Source organism: Puccinia triticina, chromosome 12A, assembly GCF_026914185.1.
Source record: "Puccinia triticina chromosome 12A, complete sequence".
Taxonomy (NCBI): domain Eukaryota; kingdom Fungi; phylum Basidiomycota; class Pucciniomycetes; order Pucciniales; family Pucciniaceae; genus Puccinia; species Puccinia triticina.
The window spans coordinates 1,783,692-1,802,572 of NC_070569.1; the positions used below are offsets into that span (position 1 = coordinate 1,783,692).

At 44.7% G+C, this 18,881-nt stretch overlaps 3 protein-coding genes across 3 annotated transcripts; 2 read left to right on the plus strand and 1 right to left on the minus strand.

Annotated features, from left to right (window-relative positions):
* Positions 1 to 329: 329 nt before the first annotated feature.
* On the minus strand, positions 330 to 839 carry PtA15_12A174 (uncharacterized protein; the record flags this gene model as incomplete). The annotated part of the gene is made up of 1 exon (XM_053161757.1): positions 330 to 839. The coding sequence occupies one exon, from the start codon at positions 837 to 839 to the stop codon at positions 330 to 332; it is 510 nt and encodes a 169-aa protein (XP_053025743.1).
* A 521-nt stretch (positions 840 to 1,360) lies between these two features.
* PtA15_12A175 (uncharacterized protein) lies at positions 1,361 to 1,873 on the plus strand (the record flags this gene model as incomplete). The annotated part of the gene is made up of 1 exon (XM_053161758.1): positions 1,361 to 1,873. One exon carries the CDS (start codon positions 1,361 to 1,363, stop codon positions 1,871 to 1,873), a length of 513 nt encoding a protein of 170 aa, XP_053025744.1.
* A 5,150-nt stretch (positions 1,874 to 7,023) lies between these two features.
* Positions 7,024 to 11,663, plus strand: PtA15_12A176 (uncharacterized protein; the record flags this gene model as incomplete). Its single annotated transcript, XM_053161759.1, has 9 exons — positions 7,024 to 7,079; positions 7,180 to 7,220; positions 7,343 to 7,625; positions 7,690 to 7,871; positions 7,944 to 8,221; positions 8,289 to 8,435; positions 8,509 to 8,594; positions 8,681 to 8,828; positions 11,643 to 11,663. 9 exons carry the CDS (start codon positions 7,024 to 7,026, stop codon positions 11,661 to 11,663), a joined length of 1,242 nt encoding a protein of 413 aa, XP_053025745.1.
* Positions 11,664 to 18,881: the final 7,218 nt, after the last annotated feature.

The following is an 18,881-nucleotide window of genomic DNA, read 5'->3' on the forward strand; positions in this document are numbered from 1 at the left end:
GCGAGGATTTGATCTGAGATGGGTGGTAGTGATGGAATAGGACAAACAATATAGGAAAGAAGAGGAATTTGGATGGTCAGTTTTGTTGATGTTGTTTTGGGTGATCGGGGTTGAATGCTTACTAGTCTCTCTTCTTCACAAATGTTTTGATATAATGCGCGTGAAGGAAAGAGACTAGTCAGTTGTGGCAATACTTTTGCTTTTGAGTGCGGCGGAAAAGTATTGGTTAGGTTTGCTGATGTTGGTTAGGTTTGGGTGTGGTCGAACTCAGTTTGCTTCAGATGCGAGTGACAATTGGATGTGCTGCGCTGCGTGCGCTGAAATTTGTCCTAACTTAACAAGGAGCCAAACAATTGAGGGTGGGTTTGATGGATGACGAAGTGCCCTTGCATGGATTCGTGTCCGGGAGGGTGAGGTTTTGATTTGCTCAAGCTGGGAAGACTGATGACATCAACGACAAGGGCCGGAGTGGGCATCTGCCATGACAGGGCAATCCCGGCCGCCGTACAAGTTCGGGAGTAACGGCCTGGAGTTTCGGGCCTCAGCGGAGGCAGTGAGCACTTGGGGACGGATGCTGAGCATGTTGACGAGTTTCCTAACGCCGATTGCAGTGTGGCGGTAGTACTTGAAAACGTAGACGGCTGTTGGGCGACTTGGGGCCTGCGAATCGGCAGTTGCAGTTGGTCATCCCGGGCGCACCCGAAGGCTGGCAATCGATGTTCCGCTGGCCAATATTTCCAGTTGACCGCCACGCCCACGCCTCGTTTTTCAGCCAGCTTCGCGCCCCGTGGGACTCTCTTATAGGTCACATCGGGGCCCCTAAGGTACGCGTCCTCCATCCCAGTTGGCAGTCACTAGGCGATAAATAACTGGATCAAGCGCAGGCAATCCGATGAGCAGACTGTGTGGTCAGAAGCAAACCACATTAATGCCGAACGTCAGGAGCAAACATATTTACGAACACGCAAGAATTGCACGGTCGCCTGGATTGATTGTCAGACCACCACCAAGCGCTGTCCGCGGGCCTCGTTATCCAAGTTCGTCATTCTCCATCATCTCATGTTGCCTGCCACTATTCGAGTGTTGGGTCCTGCATCTTCAGTAACAACCATTTTCTTCTTTCTCTGGTGTACAGCCATTTCCATGATTATGAACCAGTCCATTTTGCTTTTGATCCCAACTCTGGAATATTGGTGTCGATGGGACTATTGCGTCTGAAAAAGGGAGAGACAACATCCGTTCGGTAGTACAACGGAACCAACACATCGTAAGGTCTCAACACCCCTCGATCAACACCAGCCAACGCCTGTTCAAGCCGCACCCAAGCCAGTCCATCCTCAAGAGTGAAACGCCCGCCGCCATGAAACTTGCAACACTGCCCCAAGGGATCTTCCTAGCGGTTCTTCTCCTGTCATCGACCGTCTGGGCAAAGTACACATGCGCCCACTGTGGGAAAGGAGATGCTGACATCAAGGTGACAGGCCACCAGCTCGAGGAAATGGACACATGCGGCTTCGACCTTGGCGCCCAAGGATCCTGCGCACGCCAATGCCGGAAGCAGATCTTGTGGTGTAAGGCATGCCACAAGTGGACGGGCCGGAATGTCCCGGGCGATGCGACCCTCACTGCATGTGGTCATCATCAACATTATTACCAGGTCGATCCTATTACTGGGGTTAGAGCACCGCCCCTCATCCCATACAAAGAGCCTGGCGCACCGCCCCCCATCCGATCCAAACGACCAAGAGGCAGGCCGCCTGGAAGTGGAAGTGCCAGGCGTAAAAAAGGTCCAACCAATGCAGAAGACGCTTCAACCTCAGCAGCGGACGATTCAACCTCAAATGCTCCTCGGGTATACTATAACTGGTTGTAAAGTCTATTGACACATACCTGGCTTGTTGCACAGCAATCTGTTTCAAAACTTTGATTTATGGCAACCTACAGTGCCCCGCACCTCTTCTCAACTACCCTGTGCCTGCAAAAAATGTTATGCCCCCATAAATTGTTCACAATTTGCCCTATAGCCACATACTATATATTTCTATGGAGCTTGCAGAGAAGAGTTTTATGTAGCAGATCCCTCTGGGATGCCTCAATCAAACATTATCAGTTTTTTGGGTTGTCAAATTTGGAATGGTTGCCTTTAACCCCATATTTTTGGGGTATACTATGGAATTATAAAGTATGTTTTATGTACTTAAGTGTTAAGTTATGTATTTACAGTCAAACCTGTCTAAGGGCATGCCCTTTTAACAGCATAATCTGCCTAACAGCATAGAAAAAGACTTCCCCAGATTCTTGATTTCCCAGCAAAATAACCATCTCTAAGGGCATAACCTGCCTAAAGTCATACCAAAAGTCTTCTCCCAAAAGGTATGCCCTTAGACAGGTTTGACTGTAAACTGCTTTGAACCACATGATGAGGTAACTTGTCACCACACCACAATTGTGTGTGTGTTTTCTACAAAATTTTTATGCTTTGTAAGTGTTGCTAGCAGGAACCATTGTGAGTTCTTGTCTCCAAATTCTCTTCCTCCTAGCAACACTGGGTTGCTACGCTAACCATAGCGGTTAGCGTAGCGTAGCGCAGCGCAAATGCGCTATTTTTTAGCGTAGCGTTAGCGCAATTGCACGCATATGCGCTAACGCTACGCGCACGCGGTGCGCAGCTATTTTAGCTGATAGCGTAGCGTTAGCGCAGATGCGCGCAATTGCGCTAACGCTAAACATGCAGGGCGCAAAAGAGCGCGCGCTACGCTGCGCTACAGCGCCTTTAGCGGGGAAAAAGGGCTTTTTTTCCGCTAAAAGCGCTGTAGCGCAGCGCAGCGTAGCGTAGCGACTGAAGCGGCGCGCTAACGCTAACAAAGAATTGGCGCGCTGTTAGCGCCGCTGAAAATTAGCGCAGCGTAGCGGCGCTAACAGCGCGCTAACGCTATGCAAAATAGATGGGCGCTTTTTGCCGCTACGCTAACGCGTAGCGACCCAGTGTTGCTCCTAGGAACAAAGGGTAATTACGTTACGTTGTGTTATTATGCACAATTTGGGTAACGTAACTACCCCCGTTATCTGAGGCCCCCCGTTACTTTACTAGTAATGGTCTCATTTCAGGCCCGGCGCATAACGCAACGGGCCTCAGAAATGAGGCCAGTTATTAAGTTATCCGGGGGATAACGCAATAACGGGTCATTCAAATTAAGGCTTTTTCAGCCTCATTTTTGCCCACTCTCAGGGGCTCCGCACGCCCGGATAACGCAACAAGCATAAAAAAACGGCTTCATGTGGTGCAATAATGTAATTGCACCGCCGTTATGCGTAACGGGTAGATAACAACAAAAAATCTGTTACGTTACCGTTATCTACGTGTTACGCGTAGCGTAACTACCCTTTGTTGCTCCTAGGCCAGGAGCCCTCACAATGTGTGCCATAAATAAATATCCATGTACATGTTTATTTCTCAGGCTAGGTAAAAAATTTCCAAGGACTGTCTAAGACTATTGCAATACAGCTGTAGGATGAATTTTCCCCTAGAAACATGAAAAATTATCAGAAAAAAGCCCCCTTACCCCTTGTTGCTCTAGCTCCACTCTTCTACCTTGACAAAAGCCAACTCAGGATCAAAACCCTTGTCCAAGACAGCTTTACTCCATTTTTATTCTTCTGCTATTGAGATCATCACCTGCTTGGTAAAAAATCCCTCATTGTTTGACTCAAAACCCCTTTGCCTTTGATCCCCAACTGGATGGCAACTCCATTAACTTCCCTGCTTGGCAATCCAGATTCAAGGATGTTTTAGCTATTCAGGTGGTGGGTGCTTGAAATTGTACACAGGAAGGTCCCTCACCCACAAGAACAACTGTCTGATGCAAACCCAATTGTTTGCACGGAGAAAGGGTACAACCCAGAAGAATTCCGGACTAATTGGGATACACTATCTGATGTAGCTTGCTCTACCATCAAGCTTACGCTTTTGGTTGACGTATCCATCTGGCACTGCTACAAAGATCTCAAGCCCACCAGCAAGCTGTTTGATACCATCTGCAAAGCGTATGAGAGGAACACCTGGGCCTGCAGACAGATGCTTGAAGACTTGTTCTGGTGTGCCAGACACAACCAAAGTCTTTGCATTGGCAAATGGATTGCTTGGTTTTGCAACACAGCAACAGACCTCATTAGTGTCAAGCTTACCCCAAACAATCAGAATCTGTGATTGACTCCTTCACCAGGAAAAAACAATGATCACTTGTCTGCAGGTGACATAGCAAAGTAAAAAAGGGCCTTTTCACTATTTCATGTCACTTTTAGGCAAGTGATCATTGTTTTTTCCTGGTGCTTTGAGGTCTCAATGACTCCTGGAAACCAATTTGGGATCATCTTGTTTACTCTCCGGTTGAGTTCTCTCTCAAAAATGCTATAGGTGCTCTGGAGTTGCATGAAGTCTCAACTCAAGTCTTGAACAAGCATTTTGATGCCACTGCCTCCGCCGCAAAGACCAAACCTAAACTAGGCTGTTGGAACTCTGGCCAGAAGGGCCATCACTCAACCAGGTGCCCAAATCTATCTATCAAGAAGAAGCATGATGCTTAATCTAAGTCAACTGAAGCTCAAGCTGAGTCTTTCTCCTTTGACACTCTGGGAAACTATGAATTAGATGACTGCAACATTGTATGGGGCTAAGGAGGACAACCCTCCAGACAAAATTGTTATTCTTGACAAACACAACTCTGCTGTAAGTTAATGGTCAATCTTTCAAGCGCGTTTGATTTCTGGATACTTATTCACTGTTGTGGTGTTTACCTGTGCCTTGCCTATACTTTCTGACCAACTTGAAAAAAATGGGTGCAAGACAATAGTGTTCCCATGTAAGTTGTGAGGTTTTTCTGAGATGGCCTTCCTTTCAATTAGATTGGCTTATCAGTTTGACCATTTTAAATTCCAGCTGCTGCTCTAAAATCTCCTGCCCTACTTACGAGTTCCAGCGGTGGGCAGATACGTTACCCAAAATTCCGTATTTTTGCTTTGTAAATTTGAATTTTGCACACAAAGGTTCAAGTTATCAGCAAGATTTAGAGATCAGGGCTTTGTAACACCATTATCTTCAATTTGTGCCAAAAATATCCAAACATCTTATGGAAAACTTGGAAAGGGGACATTTCTACCCACTAACCAACCTTTATTCTCACACCGGAGAGGTAGGAATGTTTTATTTCAAAGAAACAAGACATAATAGAATAAAAAAGAGGAGCCCAACAGAGCAGGGGTGGTTTAGATTCCTTGGAAAGGTGGCTGGATCCTGCTAATCAGGTGTGGTTGTGATCCCAGGAGATAGATAAAGTGGGGGGAGCAAGTTGTGTAGGGGAGGGGCTATTACTTACTTATGGAATAACCTCCCCAAGAGAAAACTAGCTCAAAGAGTATGTGAGGACGGAAAAATAGAAGGCTTAATACAACAAATTCCTAAGAGCAAGATCTACTGATTGCTTGATAATGAATCAAGAGGAAGAGAATTTGAGTGCTGTCAGAATATCAAGTGGGTGTATGAAGCTGAAGAAAGGAATCAGGAGAGGAGAACTAACTTCCTTAATAATATTTCTTCCTCCAAGGGAAGATCATTATCCTGGTCAGTCTTCAAGTCCTTTGTTGGATCAAGTGAGAGGCAAGTGGCCAGTTGGGGTTAGTGGGACATCTCTCTGAATCTCCAATCCTGGTATTTGAGTGATGAGCTTTATAGGTGACAGTTTCCATTCATGGGGACTTGTCACTTGTCTGTTAATGACCCGCTTGCCGCCTATTTTGCATGACAGATTTGAAAACCCAAAACAGCTGTTGGACACATCCTTTAGTTCGCGGCAGTACGCGCCAAGACCCTTTTGATCATTCTTTTTATAATGTAATATTATTTCAGTGAGGTCTTTTTATGTTATGCTGGCTTGTGCTTTGCAGGCAGAAGTTTATAAGTTCTACTTTCATGGTGGCTTGTGCTGTGTAGCCAGCTGACATTCCTGGTCATTGAAAGGGATGAGTCCTTCCAATGACCAGCAACAGTCATTGAGAGGGTTGTTTCCTCCCAATTACCAGTCTCAACTGGTCATCAAGAGGGATGAGTCCTCCCAATGATCAGCCCCAGACATTGCAAGTAATGTGTCCTACCAATGACCAGCACCGGTCATTGAGAGGTTTTTTTTACTCCCAATGGCTGGTCTGCGGCGGCCATCAAGGGGGGAGTGTGAAAGGGTGCACTCCAAGGTTTTTTGGAGTGCGCTTCTGCGTACTCCAGCATTTCCTGGGGTGAAAATAGTTCACTCCAAAAACCACGTCTTTTTGTAGTGAAATATTTTCACTGCAAGAAATGTTGAGTTGTCTGTTTGTCTGCTACCATGATGTATCACCACAGTATGGCGGGCTGTTGGATTGACTCATGAGCACTACCAACCAACCACCCAGCTGGCAGCCACAAGCATCTGTAGCCTAGTCGGTAAAGGCAGCACTCTAGTATGTGTCTCAGCATGGCTGAGGTTGTGAGTTTGACTCTCACCAGACACATCTTCATTCTACAGTCATTACAAGAAATGCTGGAGTGCACGCCTGTGCACTCCAAAAAAACCTTGGAGTGTACAGCTTTTTTGGTGTGTGCAGGGGATTTTTTTGGTGTGCAAAAAGACAGAACCTAAAAAAAAGGAGTTGAATGTTTTTTTTTTTTCACTCCCTGTGTTTTGACAAGGGCGCTGCTCCACACTCTGCCCAGCGCAAGAGACGGATTGATTTACATATAAGGTGGAGGACTTGTGACATGTTAAGTTAGATTCATCCCGCCTGCGGAGTCGGGTTCGGGGTCGGGGGCTCTCACCCGGGGGCTTGGGGTACAGGCCTCGACCTCCGCAGACCATCGGGATCATTGATCATCAATCCTCCCTCCTAGCCAGCACGCCCTCCTCTCCGGAACAGAGCCCTACCTAGCCCTACCCAGCCGAAAACAACCAAGTCGAGACTACGCTTAATCGATTCATCAAATCCCTTCGCTAGTTGATGTCTGCCGCTGCTGCTGCTAAGCCCAGTCTTGCCGGTGTCCGGAACAAACAACGGTCAGTGCTCTCTGTTATTTATCACCCGATCGAACTCGAAACTGAACATCTCTTGCTGTTCTTGTTGGCTGGCCTGTCCTTGCCTTCCAACACATATCAGAAAAGGCGTCGCCAAAGCTGCAGCTAAATTCGAGCCCGAAGGTATGTAGATTCACATAAACACTTTTTCCTGCTCGCTCGATCCAACGAACAAGCTTTTGAAAACGTTGATGATCGGCCTTATTGACCCGAAACTCACATTTCTCCTTGTATACGTATCACAGAATTTCGCGATCAGATCCTCAAACATCTCTCGACTTTACCACCCAACGATCTTGATGCAGTAGCTGCCAAACTCGACACACTCGGAAACCAACTAGACTACCGTAAATATGAAGGCCCCTTGTTCGAGGTCCTCCTCGTCGGTGGTATCCTCGCTCCCGGTGGAAGCTTTGTCGATGATGGTGCAGAAAGAAGCCCGTTTAGTATACTGACAAGTACCCAATATCCAATCGATCAAGCCGATATGAAGAAACACGTCGATGTCTTCAACAAGCTCATCAGAAGGTTCACCCTCCCCCTACCTATATCAGCACACTCCTGCTAACTTTTTTTCGTTAACTCATTTCAGATACAAGTACTTGCAAAAGATCTTCGAAGAGAACGCTCTCACCGGCTTACTTCAGTACATCAACAAGTTTGAAGGACCTGACCTCGAGAAGCTGGCCTACTCCTTGGCCTTATTCATGTCTACCGCATTGACGAGCTCAAATGTCCTCTTAACTTTGCAGAAGGAGCATTTGGTTAAAGATGGTAAATAGTCGGCACCCTCACAGTTTCTTTGTTTCCATTAGACTCGATTTATTAACAATATGTATCCTGCAGGCGTCTCTTTAAACTTCATCACCAAAGTTTTTACAGCCTATTTACAGGTTGAGTCAGCAGACCATCTCTCGGGAGCTCTTCGTCGGGGTGGGGTCGTGGACATGTACGGCTTCTTCCCGCCCCACAAACGCGAGCCATCTGATTTGGAGGCCCACTTCAAAGCAGCAAAGTTGGACGCGATCGTCGCGTATGCCCACAAACAGCGAAGCGGGCAAGTAAGAGACGAGACCTTGGTCAGGCTCCGAGAGATGGTTGCTTCAGAGGACCCACAGAGCGAGGTTTGGCCGTCTTACCAGTCTCCCTCGGTAGATGTGATCAGCGCTAACACTTGCTTATTTCGTGTAGATCATCAGCTTCTTGCAAGAGCAAGCACAAAGCGGATTGATTCCTGATGTCGACTTCATCGCCTTGGTATGGCACGGCCTGATGGATAGACTAGACATGGGCAGTCGACCGGATCAGATTGTCGACATGGTCGTCAGAGCAGTCGTCGTAAGCATTTCTTTGATTTAGCTATCCCAAAGTACATATGCTCATAAATTGGTTTTTGTGGTTTGCTCTGCAGGCTGTAGCCCCTGTATTGGCTGCCTTTTGCAAGAACGCTAGGACTCAAATCTCGATGATTAACACTATTCAAGTCTGGGCCTACGAGTCAGTAGGCTTTTGATCTTCTGTCCTGCGCTTGATAGAGATCACTTTTTTTATGACTGACTTTGCTGACACCTGTGTGTTCCTAGGAACACGAAAGTGATGGGGGCGTTTGCAAAGATCATCAAGGAGCTCTACGCGCACGATGCGCTTAGTGAACAGGCGATCTTGTACTGGCATAGCAAGGGCAGCAAGGCCCAGGCCCGCCAACACTTCCTCAAATCGACTGAGCCCCTGGTCAAGTTCTTGAAAGAACAAGATGAGGACGATGATGATGATGAGTGATGATACATGGGTTCTGTTCATGGGACTTGTATTACTCTTCTTTCTTTCCCTTGGTCTGTCTTATGATATCAGGCCCTTGAGGGGGAGAGTTTCTCTCTCTCTCAGTCATCTTGAATCTTCATCGTCATCATTAGCTGTCCTCGCAAGAACCTCAGGTCATCTAGATACATTCTTTTCTCCTATTATGCAAGCTTATTAGGACTCTCTATAGCTTGGAAGAATGGTTCGATCTGATAGTTGTTGTGTTGTTGGGGCAGCTGAGGCCGCTGGTTCAGAGCACAGTGATCATGATACTTTACTGAGGTTATTCACTCTCTTGTAGTGTTCAGTCATCAAGCAGATCTTGTGAATTGGGCAAAGTTGACATGTCCCAGGAACATCATATGGACTGTCAATGTCTTTTTATGGGTCTACTACTCTAGCAACAATGGATTACAGAAAACCAGATCATTTTTCTTGCATCTCTCTTCTTGTAATTCATCATACATCAAATGAATAATCATTGAACTTGAACTATGACTCCAAACTCAAAGGTATTCAAGCTTGAATTCACTTGAGATCAGAATCAATGGCAACAATGCCACATAGATATTGGTCCTTATGTTGGATACGCTGAAAGGATGACAGGTGACTTTGTGTGATGCAAGGTGTTACAAAAGTCCTGATAGAAGCATGTGTTTCCACTGGCCCGGTTGATGCTTAAATTGAGATGGAGGAGAGACAATCATTTTGGCTTGCTTGAATCCTGCATACTGCATCTCCCAAAATGATAACACTTGTTGTTCAATGTCTCCAACAGGCCCTTGATATTGCCATTGGCAAGAAATGGTTCTACTTTGGTCAGTATTTTCTGTTGAAAAACTTTGCTTCCAAGCAGTTTCTCTGATTACCAATTTTTGCCACTGACTGTCACATTCACCAGGAAAAATAAAGTGTCACCAGACATCAGGTGAAATCAAGCAACAATGGCTGTCACTTTTTTCCAGCTCTGGTGCTACCACAACTAGGCTAGAATGGCCCCTTTGTTTCCTACAAGAGCCTGTGCAACTGGTGGGTAGCTCATTGGACTTGGGCTGATGTCACCGGTAGTCTAGTGATAGTTTATTTTTCCTGGTGATATTTGTCATCTGTTTTGCAGGAAATGACTTGGCTGGAAATAGGTATGTATGTCTCAGTCAAATTGCTTAAAATGCTGCTTGCTGAACATTTGGGTAACTCTTTTGGATGTACACACAGGCTCAGCTACTATGAGAAGCATCTAATTGCAGTTGGTGGCCTTTTGATTGATGAAAGTGATTCTGTTGGAATTCTCTCACCTCAATCCCATTGTTTACTGAATAAAATCCATGTATAGATCATTAAGTGAGCATTACTAGTAAGATTAATCATACAGCTTCTCACACCTTGTAGTCTTGAACCCTGAGTAGTAGAGATTGTCATGTCATTTTATCTTCATGTGTAGACTCCGCAAAATTATCTTGTTGATATCTAATTCATTTTGCATCAACCACATCTTTGCCGCATGTACTTAGTCTATTTATACCATATCCTAACCATGCAAATCAAACCCATTGGTTCTCTTCTATTTTTTCCACCATGTCAATCCCAGAACTGCATCTGGTCAGACTCCCTCTCACAAGCCATCCATCTTCCTGTCATTTGTGACAGTTCTCTCATTTTTTCCGCATCCCTGATCTCACAAGCTTAACAAGACCCGCGAGCACCACAAGTTGTGTAGGTGCAAGCGGGGCTTATGACCAAAAGGAACATGTTTGCGTGAGGCTATCTTGGAAATAGGGGTACAGTTTTGCCGCTTCCAATTCACAAATCCCCACAATATGTAATTATTTTCCTGTTTTATCCCAGCTAAGCACTGGGATCTTGGCTATCTTTCTGTCCGCTCAGTTTCTCTCCAACTGGTTTTGTATTTTTCTATCTTTTTTTGAAGTTGCCAACTCCTTCAAGTTGGGTTGGCCCTTTACCAATTTTTTCCTTTTGGCAACTAGGGTTTTGGTAGGAAGTCGAGGTAGCTGACCACTTCCAACCAGCGGAAAAACCCAAAATCCAAGAATTGGAAAGATTATTGGGCATGATGGAGATGGAATATAGGTATTCTGAGCAGACGTGATCAACAAGAATATGCTCAAGCTCACATGGTCAGGAGGAATCATGAACTTGGTTGATACTGAAAGTGCTGTGGAGGAATAACATCCTTCACCACCAAAATTGGTGAATGCTCTCACGCCAACACAAGCCAATAGTTCATAAGCCCCCTCCACGCGGGAGAGATCACAGTGCTACACTTCTCTCCCCAGGTAAAATCTGCCTGCGCCGCAGCGTGGACGGGGGCTTAGTTAAGTTTGCTGATCTCAGGCAACAGTGGGCCCCTACGCTACGCCAAAAAATGAGCTAACAGCAAATTACGCGGCCCTTTCCGCAGCATTGAACCACTTAAACTGGTGAGAATATTCTAGGAGCCTCCCTGATCAAAATGGTCCAGCAGGACCATTGCATCAGGGAGTCAGAACATCCTGGTTACCAGATGCAGAGCCAAAATTCCATTTTGAGGACAGTTCAGCTAACATGTTCTGTTTTGCAGCATTCAACTGCTTGCCTTGTGTGGATTGAACTATAAGCCTCCAAGAGGGATCAGTCAATTAGGCCTGCACAATTCAGGGATTTTGGAAAATCCTGATGCCAGCTGCGCCGCTGTAATTGTCAGTTAGCTGATTTCTAGTGCAGCGTAGCGGCCCACCGTTGTCTCAGGCTACCCTGCTCCAGCCATAGCTTCAACAGATTCTAGTACAACTTGTTCAAACTGAGTTGATTTGTTAAACCAGATCACCAATTATACAAGTCTTACCATCCTTGGTGGTTATAATTATGTAGGATGGAGCAGGTAAATTATCTGTGTTTGTCTGCATCTCTGACAATTCAATAGTATTAACAATTTTCCTTCACTCACAGCAGCAATGGGCCACTGCACTACACTAACCTTATTGGAAAATAACTGTTAGTTTAGTCATTTTATTTACTCCCAAATTCATGTTATTTGTTATCTGAGATACCAGTATCCATACTAACAATAACAGGAAATAACAGCAATAACAACAATAACAGGCCTTTTATTGCTACTAACAGGATACAATAACAGTTATTGATGTTATCCATCACTATTTCCTGGGCAAGTTCCTGTATTGTTAGCAACACAAAAAACAAGATAACAGAAAATGTTGTTATTGTTAGCTGGTTTTGGCTAAAATACACTACACTAACAAATAATGTTAGTGTATTGGCCCACCGTTGCTCACAGGGCCTCTTCCCAGGCAATTTGTAAATTTTGAATTTGAATCATAATGATCCTACCCCATAGTTTTTGAGGAACTAAATGTGTAGCTATCTTGGACCATTGGAAATAGTGGTGCTTCTTCAGGTACCATACTCACCATTTACTGCCACAATGGTTGGCTTGGTTATCATTCACCCAAAAGCAGCTACCAACAATTGAGGTAGACAGCTCGGATGTATCAGCAATGAGCCTCCCAATCAATGAGCTAACTGTGGGCTCCCTCATACAGGAATTACAAGCCAACCAGTTGTGACTTTCAAAAGTCAGGGAGTTAGAGCAACAGGAACAAGCCATAAAAAAAGTGCAATTAACACCAGAGAAAATCTTGGGGATTCATGAGAAACCCCTTACTGCCAGATCTCCATGCGTCCATTTGTGCCCCTCCGTCAATTTGCACAGGCTCTGAGGAACTAATTATTTTTGTTTTCTTCTGCCATTGACTAGGGGAGTCTATCAAACCTATTGGTGATCATGCAGAATTGGACAGTAAAAAAGAAAAATGAGCATGATTGCTTTGTCTGCATTTACCCTTCAACCACAAACCAATCCTGATCAAACTTGGCAGCCACAGTTGTGGAAACCTCAGCTAACTCTCAGGAAATAGACCAACACCTGGTTCATCAAGAATTGCCAATCTCATTTGCACCAGTAAAATGAAATATTCAGTTGATGACAAGTGACATCACACCTGCTCCAGCCAGCTACCCACCATCTATCCAATATCTATCCACTATCTACCCCAATCTCCCAACCATCTCCTCAACTTCCAAAATTTACCAAGGAGGTCCTGTTCAGTTTTTGATGAGCCCAACTGATCCTCAGTTCTGTCCAGCTGATACTCAGCTTTGGTACCCAGCTCATGCTCAGCTTTTATGCCCAGCTCATACTCAGCTTTTTTACGCAGCTCACTCTCAGAATTGGAATAAAGCCTTTTGACCAGTCCTTGCCCAGGTGATGCTCAGCTTTGTACTAGTCCTGGCGCAGCTGATGCTCAGCTTTGTACCATTCCTTGCTCAGCCTTCTCTTAGTCCTGTCCCAGCTGACGCTCAGCTTTGACCCAGTCCTGGGCCAGCTGGCCCGCTGATGCTCAGCTTGCTGAGTATCAGCTGACCCAGGCCAGGGAAAAAGATGGGAATCAGCTTGGACAGGATCAGAGCTGAAACTCAGCTAGGCTAGGGCCAAAGATGAGCATCAGCTGAGCCACGGCCAAGGCTGAGCATCAGCTGTGCCAGGGCCAAAGACGATCATCAGGTGGCCGGTTCCAAAGTTGAGCATCAGCTGGGCCAAGGGAAAAACTGAGTATCAGCTGAGCTAGGGTAAAACCTAAGCATCAGCTGAGCCAGGGCCAAAGCTGAGGATCATCTGGTTTTTTCACATTGAGTGCTTTTATCCTGACACCTATCATGTGAGCCCTAGATGTGCTGGTGGAGAGGAGCAGCATTGGAGCAGTGTTGGAGCTGAAAACAAAGCTGTGTACAGTCATGTCAATTGCCATCAAGTGACTACTTTTTTTTCCTGGTGTTGTTATCTCCATGAAAGTACTTTTGTAGAGGTCTCATTTTCTGTTACTTTTGTACACATACTTCCCTGCTTGTGCTGTTTGGTTTGAGTAAGAGGGAAGATTTGAAATTAAAAGGATTGAATGTGAATCAATAAGATTATACATATTATCTTTTAGCCAAATAAAAATCCTGTTTTATTATTCTCATCAACACTGTTTGTCTTTTGTGAACTGCAAATCAACTAAATGGTGTGTTGATCTCAAATGAAGTTGATTGAGCTCTTCAGGTAATCTTCTGTTCCAATTCAGGTGGTAAATTACTGCCTTAAAGCAGAGCTTGCCACTGCCAATCACTCATGATTTCTGTCTTTGCAAGGAGTTTTCCCTGCGCTACATAGTGCCTTTGCCATGAGGGAGTCCAAGTATATGCAGCGCCAGCTAGCAATGCTATGTACCCTGCAGTCTCAAAATGTGCTTCTGTTGTCCAATTGCGGACGTCCACGCGCTGGAAGGTCCCCTCCGCAACTGCAGCTCCAGCCCCTTGGCGCCTTTCCAACAGCAAGCAATTGGCTGAAACTGACCTGATCACTTGATCCTATTTATTGGCACGCTTGACGCTTGGCTGGAATCTATTGCATCGTGCGTCTTCCCTTTCCCTCCATTGCTTTGACCTTCCTGGGCAGAATTCTTGATGGTACTCATGTCTCACCTTGGCACTAACATATTTGGCCGTTCTGTTTTTTCAGGACAAAACTAGTATGTTAAGCCCAGTTTGACCCCATAACCAATCCACAATTCTTGGCCGGGGGGAGGCCTCTAGCCTAGCTCACGTGTGCGCAGGGGCTAGGCTACAAGACTTGCTTTACAATTTCCTCAGGTGCACAGACCTGCACTTCCGGTAACAGAGCATGACTGTGACCCCCAAGCCCCGTAGGGGATTGGGATTTGTTTTCCCCCCTCGAGCCCAACTTCATCAACAAAAGTCTTCACGCTACCCATTTCAATATTTTCTTCCTTCACTAATCACACAGACAACCTCCTTGAGACTCAGGCAATAAGGCTGTGCCCCAAAAGCGGGGTTCAGGTCATGCTGTTGAAACTCGTTGTGACATGTCTCCCTTGACTCGCGCCATTGCTCGCGCCATTGCTCCGCGCTCTTTACACTGCGGCGCAACAACCTCGATCTCATCAAACTAAACCTAATCTCTCAGCGTATCTTACTCTTCAAGATTGCTAGTGGTTCCTCATCGACTCTCAAACTTTAATCATCTGTCACCACTCTCAACCGAACTCAACATTACTTGTCAATCATCCTTGCGCCTCTCCTCAAACAAGATCAAGACTTCAAGACACTCACAGCGTCAACAACTTCCCGCCGACAAGTCTCCGCAAAGCTTTAGCTAGGCCCGCCTGTATATATAGCTTGCAACTTGGTGAGAAATGCGACCCTGCGTTTCCCGAAGACTCTCTTTGATTGGCTCAACTTTACTAACTTCATTCTCCCATAGTCATTTTCCTTAGATCTTTGCGCACTTTCTTCCTTGACTTATACTGTTGTCCTTACTTTCTATCTGGGTTTGTTCTCTTATTCATTGTCTATATCATTCATCTACCACCGACAACTAATCTTCAATCTCAAACATTCAGCTCAACAACAGTACTTGTCTAAATCTTTACTCTCAGTTGTTCTTCCACAGATAGCCATCTGTCTCAGGGTTTGTTTCTTTATCTTCTCTTCTACTTATATTACCCATTGTTTTCTTACAGTCAATTCTGTTAGTTTTTGGTCTTTTTGCTCTGAAATACAGTCTCAGGTTCTTTACGATTAACAGTCAAAACCCCAGAGACCGATCCACCTTTATGTCCAGCGGCGATAACCCTGCTAAACCTCAACCAAGCTCTACCGCTGTCTTCAAAGACCAAAAACCTGTTTTGACAACTGCTTCATTTATGGACGGAATTCATAACTCTCTCATCAAGACTGTTGTCGAAGGGATTCCACTTCTGTCAATGGACAACTATACCTTATGGCAACAACGTACTTCAAATTTTCTTGATGTAGTTAAACTCAAAACCGATCTCACCAGTCCTACCGGTGTTCTCAGCCCTGACAACAATGTCTATCTCAAGGCAATATTGGTAGTTAAACTTGAATCTTCCGTCCAAGCTAATGTTGTGAACTCAGCAAACGAGAACAACGCTCTATTGATCTGGAGCGCTATTGTCAAATTTTTCGCCTCCAATCAAACTTCGAACAAATCTCAGGTGTTCCAGTCATTCTTAAGGGCTCCATACACTCCTAGCGATGTATCTGGATTCATCACTGCCATGAAGACTTTTCAAACTCAGCTCATTGAAGTCAAATGGTTGTTCTCGGATGATGCGTTGGGCCATATGATTTTTCACAAGTTCCCTGCCGATATGAATGACATAGTTAATCAAATCACTCATTCCGACAAAGAACCATCAATTGATGTCGTCTTTGAGCATCTCAGGATTCACGAACACAACTCGGAAATTTGTGCTAGTTCCAGTGGATCAAAATCAAATCCTATAACTTTATACACTGACGAAGCAAAGAGATTTCGCAAGAAGTATCATAATCCCAAAGCTGATCATCCGAAGGAAAACTTCTGGAAGCTTTATCCCAACAAGCGAACCAAACACTTCAAGAAACTAGCCGCTCAGAAGAACAAGTCTTCCGTCAGTAGTTTTCACTCATCCCTATCCAAATCTCCACATCTTTTCATCGTGGATTCGGGATCATCTGCTCACATGACTTCGAATTATCATCTATTTCACAATATAGAGCTCAAAGAACTAGGCTGCGTTCAAACAAGCTCCTCTGCAGATCAACTCAAAATAAAAGGGATAGGGTCGATTCGGCTTAAAAACAAACTCGGGGAATTTTTTCTAGATCATGTTCTCTACATTCCAGACATAGTTTTAAACCTGCTATCAGTTCGCTGCCTCTTGCTTCAAAACTACATTTTTCATTTCAACAAAAACTCATTTCAAATCCTGAAAAATAATGAAGTCGCAATGAAAGGCAACTACATTGGTAATCTTCCTAGTCTCAAATTTGAGAACATTGAGCACTCATCCCATCTGTCTTCAGCAGAATTTCTTCATAAGTCTCTCAGACACGTAAGCTATCACCAATTGAGAAAGAAGCTAGGCATTCCTCTGAAAATCCTAAGCAACTGTGAATCATGCGCCTTGGGGAAAATCACTATAGCCTCCTTCAAATCGAATCACAAGCCAGCTTCTAAACCGTTTGAAGAGCTTCATTTTGATCTGATTGGACCGATATGGCCTGCATCTCATGAAGGACATTGATACATTCTTACGGTTCTAGACAGTTGTACTTGATTCTGCGCGGCCATCCCAATAAAAAGCAAGAGTGACACTCCCAATACTATCTCCTATCTAGTCGATATTGAAGCCAAAAGATTTGAATATTATCCGTCTATCTTTCATTCGGACAGAGGCTCTGAATTTCTTAATACCAGCTTGAGGGAATACTGCATTGCTCATCTAATAAAGCAACAAACCTCTGATGCCTATACACCTCAGCAAAACGGGTTGGCTGAACACTTCAATTGGACGATTCTCGAATCCATGAGAACTATACTTCAAGATTCTGGAATAGATGGGAAATATTGGAGTGAAATTGCTCAAGTCAGCTCCTTGACACTCAATCAGATTCCGACTCACCGCTCAAAGCTATCTCCATTTGAACTTTTCAAAAATCAAAGCTTACCGCTCAGCTACTTTTATCCTTTAGGAATTCGAGTCTCCTACCTTCTGCTCCCTGAACAGTCATTCTCAAAACTCAAACCAAAAGGAAGAATTGGAATACTCATTGGGTTCACTGATGAACTTCAACCTAATCGCATCCTATCAGACGAAGGAAAAATCATAGACACAAAAAATGTGAAGTTTCTCGACTACAAACCTCCTGAAAACAAGAGTTCTGATTGGGATATTGCAATTCAAGACGACAAACCTCCTGAGGAAATCAACACTTCAGATATTTCTCCTCAAGATGAAGAAGACACTCCTTCTAGCGCTGAAGATCTGTCGGATGAAAGCAATGATGAGATAGCAGCTAGCTTAAATCCTGAAACCGATGTCGGACGCACTCTCCGAGATTGTACTCTTCAAGTCAAACCTTCCAAGTACTCATATCTGTCCTCCGATCCAACCTCATTCAAAAACGCCATGAAATCGACTGAAAAAGATCAATGGTCAAAAGCGGTGAATGAAGAGCTTGATAACATTGAACATCATGAAGTATGGGAGGACAAATTTGAAACTCCGGATTCATTCTTACGGACTCTATGGATCTTTAAAACTAAACCCGCCACTCTGTCGGCAGAAGAAAGAAAAAAGGCTCAATTATGTATTCAAGGTTTCCTCCAGAAAGAAGGCGAAGACTATGGGAACACCTTCGCACCGACTGGAAAATTCACCACTTTGCTTATAATTTTGATGTTTGCAATTGATAAGAAACTTCCGATACAACAATTTGATGTCAAAAGCGCGTTTTTATACGGTCCACTTCAAGAAAAGTTGTATATCAAAACTCCGGAGGGCTCGAAGAGGAAGGCACCATTTCTAAGACTCAAGAAATCGCTCTACGGACTCAAACAGGCACCCGCAAATTGGTATGAAACGTTAACGGTGTGGTAGACGGAAAAGTGGAAAAATAAAAAGTTTTTCTATGCCACATAATTACTCATCCTAGGCCTCAAGATACCATCAAATGGACCCCAGAAATGAATTATACGGCCAATTTCACCCCTAGTCACCACTGGAAGTGCCCCTGGACCCCCTCTAGTGTGGAAGTTACCCCTCATGGACACCTATCACACGGCCAGCCCCAGTTTTTCACCCAGAACTCACAAGTCACCCAACACTCATCCACACTCAAATCCTAAAACCCTTATAAAAATAAATCAAACCTTTCAACAACAATTCAACCCTTATAACAACAATCCAAACCCTTATAACAAAGTAATTAAAACACTTACACGTTGCCAGTCAAACAGATTTCATCTGGAACAGACCAGACCTATCACTTAATAAAACTTGCCAAGCTGAGCTTGGTGGGTCTTGTTGACTGATAACAGAAGGGCAGAGCTTGCAACTC